Raw genomic sequence first — 16,381 nt, 5'->3', positions numbered from 1 at the left:
TAAAGCCTTGCGTTGTTGCAGTAGAGGGAAAATATGCATTGGCGTCATGATAACTGACCGAGTCTTCACAGGTTAGCTCATTTTACTAGCTTGTTCTAAGCCGCGGCATCTACTTCGGTTGACCCGGATGTAACCCCGGACCGAAGCCCCCACCTATTTTAGCCGCTCCACTCCGGAGAGCGGACCGATGCTTAGTTTGGTGGTTAGCGTGGAAAACTTACTGCTAGGTTTCGGCAGTTGAATCGACCATTTTGGCCCCCAAGGGGAGAAATTCGAGCATACAGAGCAGGGGGCTCAATCGATGAACATCGTACACTCCAGTCGCCACGCTCTTCCAGTCGCAACTCAATCGTCGCGGGGAATAGAGGAAAGGATAGCTTATGTGAATAGCGGAAATAAAATCCATTGAAGAAATCTATAGCCTGGCCTTGACTTTACTCTGTCCAACCACCCTATTTCCAATATCCCGAAGGATATGCTTCTGATGCTTTCCGCTACCCGTCTTAGGGAAATCCATCCCAATCCCAGCATCGCCAATCCAAAAAATATACTGTGGCGTCTTGTGACGGCCCATCTGTTGTCCAACCCATTGCTTGACCTCCGCCTCGGAGATTCTTGAAGACCCCTCGACTCCCTTGAGGAAGCATCCCACGACTTCACCATATCTCTCGTCCTTGATGCCAACAACGCTGGCCTCGCTAATAGCAGGGTGCATCATGACGCGTTCTTCGATTTCTCTTGGGAAGATGTTCTCTCCTCCTGTCAAATCCTTGTCAGAGCCTCCAACCTAATCACAAGTAGAAAGAAGAAAACATACCTCGAATAATCATATCCTTAATCCGCCCCGTAATCTGTGCATACCCATCCTTATCCAACAACGCCTCATCTCCCGTATGCATCCACAACAGCCCATCCTCATCCCTCCTCATAACCTCCTTCGTCTTCTCCTTGTTCCCAAAATACCCCTTCTGCAAAGCAAACCCACTCGTACAAAGCTCCCCCCTCTCCCCTCGCCGCAAAATCTTACCATCCTTGCCAATGACCTTCGCCGCCGTATGCGGCACAACCCGCCCAACAGTCGTAGTCCCCTTCTCATCCGAGTCGCTTAACGCAGTGATGAATGTCACGGGACTCGTTTCAGTCATTCCATACGCAATAAGCATCTTTTCCACGCCCATCGTGGCGCGCAATTCGTTCATGAGGCCCTGTGAGACGGCAGATCCGGAGGCTAGACCGGTGCGGAGTCGGCGAGGCCGCTGGCCTGTTTTCGCCATGACCTCTAGTTCGGAGACGTACATTGTTGGGACACCGAGGAGGACTGTGGCGTCTTCATCGACTATGGCGTTCACGACGCGTTGTACGTCGAAGAAGTCGGATGGGAAGACAATGGAGCTGCCGTGGGTGAATGAGGCGAGGAAGCCGAGGACTAGGCCGAAGCAGTGGAAGAGAGGGGGCGGGCAGCATATCACATCCTCGGGTGTGAGTGCCATAGCGTCGCCAACGAAGCGAGCGTCATTGAGTAGGTTGCTAGAATATGTTAGATTGGATTTGCTTGTTAAGAAAAGCAACTGACTGACTTGTGTGTCAACATGGCTGCCTTGGGAGAACCGGTGGTACCTGGAGAGAAAATTAGCCTGGTGATATTGATAGATTCATCAAGGACAGGGCATGATACCAGAAGTGAATTGAAGATTCAGCACATCTTCAGGAGTAACGGCATCCTCTGCCCTCTTGAGGACACGATCATTCATAAACACGGAATGCCCATTGGACGTGAAAGTACTATACGACTGTATTTCAACGCCACCGAGCTCGTGGCCGCAATTCCCAAGGCAAACTACTCGCCGTAGCTCCGGTAAAACAGAGTTCTGAGCAGTATTCCCTCGCAAAGCTTTGATATGGCCGGATAAGTCCCGGTTGCCAATAGAAGAGGCGATAAAGACAAGCTTGCACGCTTCAACACTATCAGAGAATGTAGCGGACCATTGGACATTTCGTGACTTACCACTTCTTCCTGTTGCATTCTGCAGCTCACCGGGTGTATATGTATTATTCAATACAACAACGGGACATCCAATTCGAGCACCGCCAAGAAACACCTCGATGTATTGGTAACAATTACCGGCCATGATTCCAACACAGTCTCCATGCCGAAGACCCATTTCGAGCATGGCCTTGGCAAGCACCTTGCTGCGATCGGCTAATTGGCCGTAAGACAGCCGGACTGATTGCCATGGAAAGACGACACATGGTCGTCCGCCGAATAAAGTGGCTTGCTCGTCGATAAAGCTGCCCAATGTTTTTGACCATAAGGCGGGCTCTTTGGAGCCGTGGACAATGGCAAGATTCGGGTCCATGATGGAGTTGAATGCAAACGATCAACTTATTTCCGGGGAAGTATGTATCGGAAGTGATTAAAATGGCTTGTGTGTTTTCATTTGCCACGAGATAAAATATTTATCTGGTCTCCTCTAGATTCCATACTGTGGGGGCGGAGACCGACTGGGGCAGGATAACCCGTCCGATAGACCTTCCGGGCCTTCGGACCGGTCATGCCTTACCCACTCAGAGTTCACCCGTCCATAACTTAGTCAACCTGGACCTTTTTAGTAAGTAATTCTGAATTACGCGCCATTGTGGAAGTGAACTTGTCTTGAGCAATATTTTCCATCCTGCCTATCATGGCTACTGAATCCTCCTATCCAACGCTGAGCGCTAAGCTCGATCTTCGGGGTGAACAGTTCCGAGCTAACAAAGAAAGCTGGCTACCCGTGTTGGAGAAGTTTGAAGAAGCCTTGAAGCAGGTTTCTGCGGAAGGAAATGATGTTTCTTTGCGGAGACATCAAACTCGGGGCCAGTTGTTGCGTACGTTTACACTAGGTGGCAAGAAGAGGTTCAAGAACCTAACATTATGAACAGCCAGGGATCGTGTTGCATTAATTCTGGATCAAGATTCGCCTTTCCTCGAACTGGGCGCATTTGCTGGATTTAGAAACGAGGATTCGACGCCTTGTGCAAATTTGATTTCTGGAATTGGAAATGTTTGGTTCGTTCGATTGAAATGCTCTGAGAAATTTCAATTCTGACTATCTAAAGTGGACGACCCTGTTTGCTCATGTCGCATATTCCGACACAAAGTGGTGGTGCATGGAATGAAATGACCGGTATAATGATTCACGTCCATTGACAAGTTCAGAGGGATTCTAACTGTTTGTCAGTTCTGAAAGTAAACCGAATGATGGAAATTGCGTTCGAAAATGACCTTCCCTTGATCTCGCTAGTCCAATCGGTAAGAGACATATAGCCTCGCATTTAACTCTGGTAAATTTAACTTATATTTCCTACAGGCCGGTGTGTTTTTACCTCAACAGTTCCGCGTCTTCCACAAGGGAGGGCAGCTGTTCCACGATCTTGCGGTGCGAACACAACACGGCAAGCCTTCCTGTGCGATCGTATTCGGATCATCAACAGCGGGAGGAGCCTATCACCCAGCCCTCTCTGACTACACTATTTTCGTTGAGAATCAAGCACAGGCATTTCTAGGTGGTCCACCATTGGTCAAAATGGCCACAGGGGAGGTTATTGAAGCAGAGGAGCTGGGAGGAGCGAAAGTCCACGGTGTGACAACTGGCCTTGCAGACCAGATTGCAACTGATGAGTATGGGAAAAAAAAAAAAAACACGCCCCCGTGGTTTATTTTAACTGACAAATAACTAGATTTGATGCTATTCAAAAGGCCAGAGAATGGGTTGCTTCGCTACAGATGCGAACTACTCCGAGACTAGAGATGATTGAGCCCGTTTCACCCCGATATCCGATTGAAGACCTATTATCACTCGTGAACCCCGATATTCGTAAACCATTTGATATGAATGAGGTTCTACTACGTCTCGTGGACGACTCTCGACTCTCCATCTTCAAACCGAAATATGGTCCCAATATTATTACTGCATGGGCCCATATCATGGGTAAGCAAAGATGTACATACTTTACTTCGAATTTCCGAGCTGATGTTAGCGACAATAGGATTCCCCGTCGGCATCGTTGCAAATCAAATCTCGGTGATCAACCCCAATGAAGCCGGAAAGGCTGCCCAGTTTATTCGAATGTGCAATCAGCAGTAAGTCGGATCTCGCAGTCTACAGCATCACAATATTGACCTTTTTACCAGGAACACTCCTATCGTCTTCCTACACAACGTGACCGGCTTCATGGTCGGCGCCAAAGCCGAACATGCAGGTATTATCAAGGCCGGTGCCCAACTAGTTTCCGCCGTGAGCTGCTCCACTGTCCCTCACATCTCCATCATTCTCGGTGCATCATACGGTGCCGGTAACTACGCCATGTGCGGCAGGTCCTACAAGCCCCGTTTCCTGTTTACCTGGCCGACCGGTCGATGCAGTGTAATGGGGCCTGAGCAACTATCTGGCGTGATGGAGAGGGTGCAGATAGCCAGTGCCAAGTCCAAGGGTCAGACTCTATCTCCAGAAAAGTTGGAGAAGCAGGTCAATGGATTTAGGGATCGGGTGGAGCGGGATGCTGAATGCTATTCTACTAGCTCTATGCTGATCGATGATGGGATTATTGACCCGCGGGACACTCGGGACGTGCTAGCAATGTGCCTCGAGACGGTTACTTTGCAGGGTGTAAAGGGGACGGAGTCGCATAATTTGCTTGCGAGAATCTGATATAGCTCGTGTACCATTTCGTTACCTTTCTTTTCCAAAATTAATTGAAATCTAAATTGGATCAAAATCGCATGAAATTTTGTATGTCTACATGAACTGTATTCTTCCTATCGATAATATTGAAAACACAACTTTTAGTTATTGGCTGTATAATGACTACTCGCCCTCGATCGTTGTACCGCAACTTCCCCGGAATAGGTCGATAGTCTCTCCATGTAGAGCCTCGGCTTTAGCTATTGCGTGGCGGCCTTGTGCTCGCGGACCGGTCTGCCCCACAAGTCCCTGGTACGGAGGCCGGACCGAAGGAATGAAGAAGGTTACCTGGGGCAAGTGGAGCACACTGCGGGAAAGGAAATTGATATCTACTATGAGAGGCATTCACATTCCATGAATTCTCGTCAGTGGTGTCAACATCTCTATCTCGCTAGCAAGGAGCGTGATTCTCTCTGCCAAGATGCCTGGAATTACGAGCGCCCCGAAGCGGAGCGCGAATGGGAGTACTAGCTCGCCATTTCGCAAACCATTATTTGTTGCTGAACCTCCATTGGGCGAGGATGGCCGACCCATCATTCAGAAGGTTCTCATCGCCAACCGCGGCGAGATCGCCTGTCGCATTATTCAGACTTGTCGGAAGTTGAACATTTTGTCGGTTGCAGTCTACGTTGACGAGTACGTGCAGACTCCCTCGAAGATTTTATCAAGTGACTGGTGAAAGTTGACAAGAACAGGGACTCATCCTCACGGCATGTTCGCGACGCCGACGAAGCTATCAATATCGGCAGCATTGACCGAAGCGACCGGAACCCATTTCTCAACATTGAACTCCTCCTTCGAACGGCCGTTACTGTTGGCGCAAATGCCATCCATCCAGGATATGGGTATCTCAGTGAGAATGCGGATTTTGCCAACAGTGTGCGCGAGGCTGGACTCATTTTCATCGGGCCAAGCGCGAGCGCTATGTCTACCCTGGGCGATAAACGATCATCCAAAGCATATCTGGGGGAACACGCACCAGATGTTCCCTTGATTCCCGGCTTTTCCGGATCGAGCCAAGACGCCGAAGCATTGAAGCAAGTCGCAGAAGAGATTGGGTTCCCGGTCATGCTGAAGGCCTCCGCTGGAGGTGGAGGCAAAGGCATGCGTATTGTGCGGGAGTCCAGCCAGCTCAAGGACGAACTTGAACGTGCACAGTCAGAAGCACAGCGTTCATTCGGCTCAAGCGACTGTATACTGGAAAAATACATTGAAAGCAGCAAACATGTGGAAATTCAGATTCTTGGTGATTCGCATGGTGAAGTGGTTTCATTCTTCGATCGGGACTGTTCCGTACAAAGACGTCATCAGAAGGTGATTGAAGAAACGCCTTGTCCATTCCTGACAGACGAGACACGCCAGAAAATGAGCGCGACCGCCGTCCGCATTGCAAAGCTCATTGGATATGAGAATGCCGGTACCGTCGAATTTGTTGTCGATGTCAAGACTGGCCACTTCTACTTTCTCGAAGTCAATGCGCGACTGCAAGTCGAGCATCCCATCACAGAAGAAGTGACTGGGGTGGATCTTGTAGCTTTGCAGCTTTTCGTCGCAGCAGGTGGACGGCTTCAAAGCTTGCCTGCTATCCAAAAAGTGACCCAAGTTGGGCACGCAATTGAGTGTCGCTTGTGTGCCGAGGACCCTGAGAAGAACTTCTTCCCTGAGCATGGCAAAGTTCATTTGTGGCTCCCGGGAACTGGAGACCTGGGCCCTGGTCGAGATGTTCGCTACGAGACTGCTATTGAATCTGGCTCGTCGGTTTCCATTTATTTCGATTCCATGATCGCTAAAATTGTCGTATGGGCACCTTCACGGGCTCTGGCTGTTGAAAAAATGGCCAAAGTCCTGGCCCACACAGCCTGTGTCGGTGTCAAAACAAATCAGCTTTTCATGCAGGCTTGTCTATTAAATAAGGCTTTTCGCGACCCTGCATATACTACGTCGTTCATTCCAACCCACCTTGATGAGCTTCTTCGGTCACCTTGGAGTCTAAACATCCCCGAGGCGGAGAAAGTCCTCTCAGTCATTCCCAGCGTGATTGCTCGGAAATTGCCTGACTACATCCCATCCACTTCACATCGCAAGCCTTTCAGCAATGTCCGCAAGCAATTCCGCAACCAAAGATATGATCCTGTCAACATCCACTGTGATATTGTGACAAAGAACGGATGGCCCCGAGTCGCATCCAGCAAGGAGGACACTCCATCAAAGCTCATGTGTGTTTGGAAGGCACAGAACACTCACCTATCCTCGGCAAGCGAGGAAGCATACTTGTTCCCTGTACCAGATGCAACCGACAGCCAAGAGACAGCCAAATCGGCAGCGATGAAAGTTTCTGCACAGTACAACAGTATCAGCCAAGCCCTGAGGACCGGAGAGTTTTTATCTACCCCTCATATGGTGAAGATTGAGACGTGGCGCCCTGCCGAGGGCAATGCCGCATTGACTGAATCGTGGCTCACATCCACAATGGAGATCTCAATAGACGGATCGAAGGTCCTTGCACATGTCGCATTACCTTCGGTGCAGCCTTACGCCCTAGCCGGTCAAACAGATCGCAGCCAGAGGGTCTTCTGTCATCTGCCCGCACTGGGAACTCATGTTGAGTTCAAGCGTGATACATTGTTGTCCTTCGCCGAGAGTACTCGAGCAGTGGTTAAGGAGAAGGATGGTCCTGAACAGAAGACGGTCACTGCACCGATGCCTTGTAAGGTGCTTTCCGTTCTGAAGAAGAATGGCGATGAGGTCAAATCTGGAGAGACGGTTATGGTTATTGAGAGCATGAAGATGGAGGTTAGTCTTGCTGTGGCAGCATCAGGCAAATTCGAATCAGAATGGAAGACGGGAGATGCTGTAGAAGAGGGGAGAGTTCTATGTTCAGTTGTTTGATTATACATAGCCTCAAATACATTGTATCTGCATATAGAAATCATCGTCGCCCAGAAAGATGGATAATAAAAGCCACTAAATTGACATTTTACCATGAAGCGAAGTAACTGAAATAGAAAAGACAAGTGAAAAAGTCGAGAAAATTGTCATACCAGATTTCCGCTATTGTGGCATGCTTGAGTAAATTCGCTAACCTTCCGTGAGAGTGGTGCACTAAATTTGTATCATATCTAACTGGACTGAGATCTGTACCAACCCCGATGTGATTGAAAAGAACAATTTATATCGCACTTTGAGCTATTTAACACATGTAGGAATGTCCTTCATAAATCTAAAGCTTACTCTGTAGCTTCTTCATCACCTTGGTTTCCTGGTTGACCGCCAGCTCGGATAAAATCTCTTCACTCCCACCACCTACTACCATAACCCTCACATCACGGCTAATTTGCTCGATCCTTGCGCCGCGTCCATTCTTCGAGTATCCAAGTCCACCCATAACTTGCTGCGCCTCTCGGTTCACCTTCTCTAGAGTCTGGCCCGCGAGTACCTTCAGATTTGCGAACAGACCCCCCATTCCAGCGTCAGCGCCATTCCGCTTTGCCTCCTCGGAAATATAGACAAGCTGCTCCATCCAAGCATAAGTGGAATCCAGACTACGAGCCATGGCGCTGAATTTTGATCTGACGACTTGGTTCTCGATGAGCTTCTTGCCGAAGGTTTCACGAGAGATGGCGTGCTTGTAGGAATCTTCAGCACAGACTCGGGCCATACGGAGGGATGTACAGGCTAGCCATAGACGCTCGTGGTTGAAGTCTGGGATTCGATTAGTACGTTTGAATTGACCAGTGATCCAAGTATTGAGACGCACTATTCATGATAACGGGGAATCCCTTGTTCTCGACGCCGAGTAAGTTGGCCACGGGAACCTTGACTTGGTCAAATTCAATATAAGTCGAACCTAATTCACAATATCAGTATGCAAAGTCATAGGAGCAGGATCACAATAACTTCAACCTACCACTGGCATGAACGCCCGAATTCTCAATCTTCCTGCACGTCACACCGGGAGCCTTCATGGGAATGATCAAGGCTGAGATACCCTGTGTACCTTCCCCGCCGGTCCGCACGGCTGCTGTGCAATAATCTGCAAATATGCCATTGGTGATCCACTTTTTAGCACCATTGACAATATACACATTGCCCTTTCTCTCAGCGGTTGTGGTAATGCCAGCAACATCGGATCCAGCTGTAGGGTTGAGGAAACTGATTAGCACTCGCAGGCCAATGTTTGATTGAATATTCAGAAGCGTCTTACCATCTGGTTCTGTCACTCCCAAGCAAAATCTGACCTTTCCGCTCAACATATCAGGCAAGAATCGCTGCTTCTGCTCTGCGTTGCCGAAGTTGATAACGGGTGGTCCTCCAATCGAGTTTCCGCACCCAAGCGCCCAGATAATTCCCAAATATCCACAGCGAGCCAGCTCGTCAATGACAACGAGATCATGGAATCCGTCCCACTCTCGGGGGTTGACGTCGCCTGGGAGCCGCTGATCATTGAGGTAATCCGCTGCTAGGGGGAAGGACGCGACAGCTGTATAGCCCAGTTCTGCATGGCGCCTTTGAACCTGATCAACGAATTGATAAGTTAATATTTCCGGCCATTCACGAGGTACTCGAATTGGTGCTCACCTCTGGCGGTACAAATCCCTGTTTCTCCCATTCTTCGCAGAACGGCGCGATGTGAGTGTCAACATACTCGCGAACCTCCTTTTGGAGCTGACGATGTGACTCGTTGTAGTATGGGCTGTAGTAGCGATTAAGCCAAAGAGGGTCGGCAAAAGGGACCGTCGAGACAGAGGAAGCCATGGTTGGAAGAATGACTGTAGGGACGGCCAACGCGAGTACGATGGAATCACAATAATCCTGATCAGGATAATAGCCCTATTTTAGTGTGAAGGGCTGCGGGCTGTTGAGACTTGCAAATATATTTCACGTGCCAATAATTTCATCTCACAGGCTTTGCTTCCTCGTCCCCACTAAACACTAGGACCGGCTTGCGCTAACTATGGCCGGTCCGAACTAGACATGAATGCACGCCGAGGCGGTTCGGACCGTCAGGACCGATAAATTACCCCCGCTGATTGGCTTAAGCGTCCTTCAGTAGACCCACTTTCCAGATGCGAGAATTGAACAGTCAGAGCGTGAGTCGGAATACAAGTTTTCGCTGGGAGATGGCCGACTAGATGGCTATGCATACCTACCTATGACAAGGAGGAATATGTCATACTGAGCTTCTTAGTTTGTTGAAGTTGTACGACAAAATTCCCAGAAGTACTACCCCTACAAATGTCTATCGTGGATGCTAACCGAAGAATATATTTGCTTGTCAAAACTTAAGGTTGCAATTTGTACTTCTAAGGGCGTTGGCTTCGCGTCTACTTCCCGCTAGAGGGACCTTTTCGTGACAGTCTCCGATAAGAATGTCGCCTATGGAGCGAGAACAGTATCAACATTAGAGTTTCGGTCCTGGTCCTATTTGTCAATAACAAAGCGACCGACAGAGACGAACGAACGAAAAGACCAACCTTTCTTTCAACATCATCATCAGGCCTTGGACCATGAATCCCTTGACTATCTGCGGGATGAGGCCTTTGTATAGTCGGTGAATCCCCTCGTTCTTCATTATGTAGAGTAGGACTTCGGTAAATCCCCGGAAAGGCACGCCATTGCGCTGCGGTGGGGGTTTGGATTGCAACATAGCCTTGGCCACGATGAGAGGATGCGTGGCGATGGTCGCTAGAACCTTTGAAAGGGCACCGAGTACTAAACCCCAGTCAAAATTGTTAGCGTTGGCAGCATTTTCGCAGGAGGGGATGGAACACGAACAGAAAGCATCTACAGATCCAAGTTGCTTCTTCAACCCAACAAGTCCGCCTCTCAGCCACTGGTAAACCCCGTAAGTGATCATTGGATTGATCACAAGTATCAGATTGACCTTGAAACCTCGCCATAAACCGCTCCATCCATCCTCGCTCTGAACTATTTCCATCATAGTCTCCCACATGGACTGTTTGCAGTCTTCTGCCTTGCAAGTTTGTTGTCTCGTAGCAATCACCGCGATGGGAGTGGTACACAATTGAGCCAAAGCCCCACCAGCGGCCCCAAGACCAAATTCCTTGACAATGCTATTGAAGTCTTCGATACCATAGTATTGAAGACCTTGTTGATACGCAGATCGCGCCGCGGCAGACCAGTAGAAGTATGCAAAGTTCATGGATGCCGTGCCAGCAATGGAGCTCTCAAGTCCAGTATATAAGCCAGAGATGCCATCTTGCCGCAATATTTTTTGAATTGCATCGACTGCACCGGTATACTGCCCGTCTTGCATCTTCCTTCGATCGGCTTTGTTGTCCCCATCTTTCTTACCGCCGTTGTTGCGCTCCTGCTGTTGAACTTGGACCTGCAACCGCGTCTTGACTCTGCAATAACAGTCAGCTTGCTTTGTTATTGAAATAGCCAATTTCGTTCCCTGCATGTCACTTACATATCCAGCGGGTATACAAGGACATTCGCAAGAATAGCCGCAGTTGTTCCGGACACCACACCCTTCCAGGGTGACAATTGATTCTTCTTGACCATGATACCAAATCTAATACTGTACAAAAAGGGTGTACATTAGTTGCAGATCCAAAATAGACAACAGTCATGGTATATTAAAGTCTCTCTCATTCGGGTACGCGGATAAAAGAAGCAACGGACCGAGCGGACCGAATGCCAAACCGAGGGACTGAAAACTTGCCTGAGAATCCACCTAGACAATATTATTGGTCCCTGGACTACAATTCAAGAGATATTCAACATCATTCAATCGCATATTCGGTGTTAGCCCACTGAAGATATCCGTGCTTGTTCCGTCAAAACGTGGACTTTCTCCACCAAGGGCCTCAGTCCCAAGTGCCCATTGATTCGGAGATGGGAGATTTGAAAAGCCAGTCTTGGAAATGAGCGGCTTCTTATGCGGATCCGCGCCTAGAATGGCGTAGTCGATCATTGACCAGCACACTTCCTCACAGGATGGATCAAGATCTTCTGTCAGAGACCTTGGATCCAGCAGACTGGCGAAGCCATGAGAAATAGTATGAAACTCCCGCAGGCGAATTGCCTGGAAGTCATGAAATATTAGTACCAAGGTATGGCGGTCAATCGATGGACTTACCATGTTCGATGCGTGGACCCAAAGCTTTGCCAATCTCTCTAGGGACTGGACGCTCTCGTTGAAGTAATGCATAATATCCGACTGGCGACGCGCCGTACTCTGATGTTCGAGATGCGATGCGAGCGAGTGGATCCCCCCAGCCACAGCAATACAGTACGCATAGAATGAAGACTCTATCCGACACCCACTCTCCGTGGCATCCCGGATAAGGTCCATCAACTGCTTCGCATGCTCACAGCCAGCCTGTAGGGCCCGAACGGAGAAACTTGCCGGGGCCTTTGAGCCGAATGGCTTGAGACGGAGGCGCATCAGGAAAGGGTGATTCAATAGGCAATGGCAGAGATGGTATAAAGTGTGCGCGAAGATAAGGTGTCCAATCTGTTGTCGATCGAGATGACTTTGCTGAACAATATCGGAAACCTTTTGAGTGCTCAGCTTGGAATAGGACTCGAGCAGCAATAAAGATGAGTTTATGCCAGCAAACTCCGATTTCGTATCCCAGGGTGGGATTTCGTCAGCCTTCCCATTTTGTTGATGAACATATCTTGTGCAGCGCCCGAATATGGACGCCATCAGAATGACCAAGCCGAACCCGCTAGGATTATCAATGAGTTTAGTGTTCCAGTTGAGGAGTTGATCAAGAGTGTTGGTCTTTTTCCATTCCCCTCTGTTGAAAGTTTCCTCGTCACAAGGAAGCTGCACATTGCAGTCTTGATCCAGTATAACAAGTGGTCTAGATTTACCACACGAGATCAACTTGTCAATCAAATAGGCGGACCAGAATGCCCGCCGTCGTTCTTCTTGTTCAGGGTATGGCAGCCATGCCTCAGGCTCTGTCATCAGATGGAGATCTTGGGAGATGCGGGCTGCAAGACCGATCTTCAGCCACCCTGAGCTAACACGACCAGCTAGATTGAGAGATACTTGATCAGTGGCTGTTCCTGCCACACTCTATACCAATCTATAACGGAAAGGATAATCTTACCGGTGTAGTCCACAACGGCCAGCAAGTTTACCGTCTGCACGACATGTACATTCAAACTGTCCTCTACAGTGAGATGGTCCGCTAGTACCGACAGCCAAGACTCCCTCGCGTATTTCTCGGACGCCTCTCGCGTCTTTCCTGCGTAGTATTCATGGACAGAAAATCTGACGGCAGAAGATAGGACAGCTAAGACCAGACAGCGGGGCAGAGCATTTGATTCGAGTTTAGACAAGAAGGAGATCGGTTGAAAGTATGAATATGGCTGGTTGTGGACATGCTCGAAATATGTGTCGATAACCGATCTTAATACGGGAGCAGGAGGGAATATTCTAGTCAAATAGAGTCGTCAGAGTTGGTAAAGTCAGAGAACATGAAAGACCTCGAGAGCATGACGTACGAATTGTCGATGGGAGAGTTTCGCATTGCCGGGAATGGCTGTGAGGCGGTCGCATCGAGAAGTGGTGAGCTGGGTTCCTCACCAAAGGAGAAATTAGAAACATCATTATTGGATCTCCAAAATGTCAGTGGTTTCCTGAGGCGAAAACGGATGTTGTCTGATGGTTGCTCACTCATTCCGATTGCCTTGCCCACTGAGTTCAGCAAGACGCGATTCAATAGTACTTATGCGTTGTAGAAGCTCGACCTGGAACTCATGAGTTAATTTCTTGATCACGTATGGCTGTTCTCGTTCAACTGACATTATTGAGATTGTTAGCCAAGCTGGACAGAGGAGCAGGCCGGACCCCATCGCTCACGGTCGCAGAATATGGCTCATAGACGCAGGCAAGGCGGTTGCGGCGACAGTGAAAGCAAATAGGACGCTCTCCTGTGCATTTAGTCTTTTTGCGTCTGTGATAATTTGTTAGAGAATGCTTGGTCAACATTCGCGGTCGCGGGGGGAGTCAAATCCCATCTAAGACGCACCTGCAATTAGCACATGCCTGTCGTATACGCCTGATACCACCCCCGTGCAAAGAGTCTATGCTCATGTCCATGACGGAACAAACCCCCTCACTTCCAATTCAGGGAGCATGGACACAGGACGAAGGGTGCCAGCAAATTCCGCTGTGGAGCGCAGTGTTGACTGGGGAAGGTCTGAGTTGCGGGGGAACTTGGAAGAAGAGAGGACTCCCGAGGAAGCTTCTTCCGGGGTCGGCGGGGTGGCATTTTCCCCGGACCCCCCGTGATATCCACGGGAATTAAGACAGACCGAATTTCGCATACCATAGTGTAAGTTCTGACTTTGGTCAAATGCTAAATTCAATGCGTGTGGCAACTAGCCAAGTTCGACTTTTACCCTGACTTATAAACTCGCTGCAAGGATGCTCGTAAGGCCCAACATATTCCGCCCCGAGACCATTCACCCAACCCTGAATGGCCCAATGCTTGCGCCCGCTGGCAGGTATATGGCGGTTCCTTGTCCAGGATTAGCCTAGTTCCATACTGATAGCTTGTTATCGGCATTTTGCAAAGAATAGAACGTGCAATGCGGGGCCCAAGGACATGGTGGTTTCGGTCTCCTTTTATTATCCTAAACGGGTAATTTTGATGTCGCCTCCTGAAACCCCCTCCGGTCCGCCTCAATCATAGAGTTCCTAATGGTTCTCCCATTCAAGCGAACAAAAGAAAAAGGCTCCAGTCTCTCATTTATAGCCATTTGGGGTATTTTTTGGAAAATCCACCCTTATCACGCCCCCAGTTCTAGCAGTCGGTCGCTATTGGATAGCTGTATGTGTATCATTGAATAATGGAACTATGTTGAGTTGGGAAGGGAATAACAAATGATAAAGCTGGAGCATAAGTTTGATCTCATATAAAAGGCCAATTCTCGCTTTTGAGGCTATTTCCTTTCTAGGCTCATTTCACACTTCCTTCGAAAGGCTCTTTACCCCAAGTTATTCAAGATGACCTCTCGAGATGGGTTTCAGTGGACGCCAGAAGACGGACTTAAACAGGGAGTTCCATCCATCGGCGTCATATCACCCCCTACAAATGTCGCTTCTGCATCCCAGCCATGGGATGTGATTGTCATCGGAGGAGGGTACTCTGGATTGACAGCAACTCGCGATTTATGTGTCGCCGGTACGAAATGTTCTACATTGGTCTCTAAAATTATGGTTGCTGATTGAGTACAGGACTTCGAGTGCTACTAGTAGAAGCACGCGACCGTATCGGTGGACGATCATGGTCCTCCAACATTGGAAACTATCCCTTTGAGATGGGTGGTACATGGGTTCATTGGGGACAGCCACATGTGTGGCGAGAGATATCCAGATACAACATGCGATCCGAGATGGAACCATCCTTTGATTTCTCTCGAGGGGTCAATCATTTCCAACTGCGTACCAACGATGGGACGAGTATTATGAGCCATGAAGACGAGGTAAGTAGACTGGTATTGTGTATGGTAAATTTCCAGAAATACTGACTATGAGAACAGGATACGCTGCTGGCAACTGCCCTGCATAAATTTGTGGATGTTGATGGGAGCTTGGGTCGCAAGGTCATTCCATTTGCTCACGACGCCTTCCATGTCCCCGAAGCACGCCAGTATGACAGCATGTCTGCGAAGGATCGTTTGGATGCTATCGCGTTATCCCTTACACCAAACGAGCGTGCTGCACTCGAGAGCTTCGTGCTTCTTTGTAGCTGTGGCACCTTGGAGACTACTAGCTTCTTTGAGTTTCTTCACTGGTGGGCATTGTGCGGCTATACCTACCAAGGATGCATGGATTCTCTGATTTCATACAAGTTCAAGGGAGGCCAATCTTCATTTGCAATCAGATTCTTCTCTGAAGCAAAACAATCAGGCAGACTTTCGTACGTCTTCAACAGCCCAGTCAGGTCAATCACCGACGAAGGTGGCAAAGTCACCCTGACGACTCGGGATGGCCGCCAATACATAGGCGCTCGTCTTGTATCTACCATTCCCTTGAACGTTCTGAACTCCATCTCCTTCACTCCACCTCTGGACCCACAGCGCATGGCTGCTGCAAACAAGGGACATGTTAACCAATGTGTGAAGGTGCATGCTGAAATTTCCAACAAGGATATGCGCTCATGGACAGGAATCTCGTATCCCTTCAACAAGCTCACATATGCGATCGGTGATGGAACTACCCCAGCTGGAAATACCCACATAGTCTGCTTTGGTGGATTCCATAACCACATGCACCCCGAAGAGGACGTTCAAGAGACCAAGAAGGCCGTTGAAAACATGGCACCCGGAAACATGGATATCAAGCGACTAGTGAGTTCCTTCAATCTGCACATGAGAAGCCAAACTGACAATTTTCTAGGTCTTCCATAACTGGAGTAAGGACGAATTCGCAAAGGGTGCTTGGTTCTTCTCTCCCCCTGGGCTGCTATCAACCTCACTGGATGCACTACGTAGACGCCATGGAAACATTGTCTTTGCCAACTCAGACTGGGCTGCGGGTTGGCGTAGCTTTATTGACGGGGCCATTGAAGAGGGCACGCGTGCAGCCATGACGGTGAAGGAGGAGCTACAACCTAGCCCTGCTCCTCGACTTCGATTGTAGATTTAGATTGAGACAGCGTACAACCTCG

General features: G+C 49.0%; 6 protein-coding genes across 6 annotated transcripts; 3 read left to right on the top strand and 3 right to left on the bottom strand.

Moving 5' to 3' along the window:
• Positions 1 to 415: 415 nt before the first annotated feature.
• N7458_011040 (acetyl-CoA synthetase-like protein) lies at positions 416 to 2,357 on the bottom strand (the record flags this gene model as incomplete). Its single annotated transcript, XM_056914422.1, has 4 exons — positions 416 to 759; positions 818 to 1,527; positions 1,578 to 1,617; positions 1,676 to 2,357. 4 exons carry the CDS (start codon positions 2,355 to 2,357, stop codon positions 416 to 418), a joined length of 1,776 nt encoding a protein of 591 aa, XP_056763271.1.
• A 324-nt stretch (positions 2,358 to 2,681) lies between these two features.
• On the top strand, positions 2,682 to 4,688 carry N7458_011039 (acyl-CoA carboxylase subunit beta; the record flags this gene model as incomplete). Its single annotated transcript, XM_056914421.1, has 8 exons — positions 2,682 to 2,865; positions 2,920 to 3,046; positions 3,097 to 3,164; positions 3,219 to 3,289; positions 3,348 to 3,658; positions 3,718 to 3,968; positions 4,027 to 4,120; positions 4,172 to 4,688. The coding sequence occupies 8 exons, from the start codon at positions 2,682 to 2,684 to the stop codon at positions 4,686 to 4,688; spliced, it is 1,623 nt and encodes a 540-aa protein (XP_056763270.1).
• A 454-nt stretch (positions 4,689 to 5,142) lies between these two features.
• N7458_011038 (acetyl/propionyl/methylcrotonyl-CoA carboxylase subunit alpha) lies at positions 5,143 to 7,610 on the top strand (the record flags this gene model as incomplete). The annotated part of the gene is made up of 2 exons (XM_056914420.1): positions 5,143 to 5,357; positions 5,417 to 7,610. 2 exons carry the CDS (start codon positions 5,143 to 5,145, stop codon positions 7,608 to 7,610), a joined length of 2,409 nt encoding a protein of 802 aa, XP_056763269.1.
• A 331-nt stretch (positions 7,611 to 7,941) lies between these two features.
• Positions 7,942 to 9,476, bottom strand: N7458_011037 (acyl-CoA dehydrogenase family protein; the record flags this gene model as incomplete). The annotated part of the gene is made up of 4 exons (XM_056914419.1): positions 7,942 to 8,423; positions 8,479 to 8,568; positions 8,629 to 9,235; positions 9,300 to 9,476. The coding sequence occupies 4 exons, from the start codon at positions 9,474 to 9,476 to the stop codon at positions 7,942 to 7,944; spliced, it is 1,356 nt and encodes a 451-aa protein (XP_056763268.1).
• A 673-nt stretch (positions 9,477 to 10,149) lies between these two features.
• On the bottom strand, positions 10,150 to 13,511 carry N7458_011036 (uncharacterized protein; the record flags this gene model as incomplete). The annotated part of the gene is made up of 8 exons (XM_056914418.1): positions 10,150 to 11,089; positions 11,155 to 11,265; positions 11,370 to 11,421; positions 11,502 to 11,772; positions 11,827 to 12,734; positions 12,812 to 13,140; positions 13,209 to 13,322; positions 13,381 to 13,511. 8 exons carry the CDS (start codon positions 13,509 to 13,511, stop codon positions 10,150 to 10,152), a joined length of 2,856 nt encoding a protein of 951 aa, XP_056763267.1.
• A 1,204-nt stretch (positions 13,512 to 14,715) lies between these two features.
• On the top strand, positions 14,716 to 16,353 carry N7458_011035 (NAD(P)/FAD-dependent oxidoreductase; the record flags this gene model as incomplete). Its single annotated transcript, XM_056914417.1, has 4 exons — positions 14,716 to 14,893; positions 14,947 to 15,194; positions 15,252 to 16,061; positions 16,111 to 16,353. The coding sequence occupies 4 exons, from the start codon at positions 14,716 to 14,718 to the stop codon at positions 16,351 to 16,353; spliced, it is 1,479 nt and encodes a 492-aa protein (XP_056763266.1).
• Between the last annotated feature and the right edge of the window lie 28 nt (positions 16,354 to 16,381).

This window comes from Penicillium daleae, assembly GCF_028827525.1.
Source record: "Penicillium daleae strain IBT 16125 chromosome Unknown utg000008l_segment0_segment0, whole genome shotgun sequence".
Lineage (NCBI taxonomy): Eukaryota > Fungi > Ascomycota > Eurotiomycetes > Eurotiales > Aspergillaceae > Penicillium > Penicillium daleae.
Note: the sequence above shows the minus strand (reverse complement) of the source record. Positions and strands in the feature narration are given on the sequence as shown.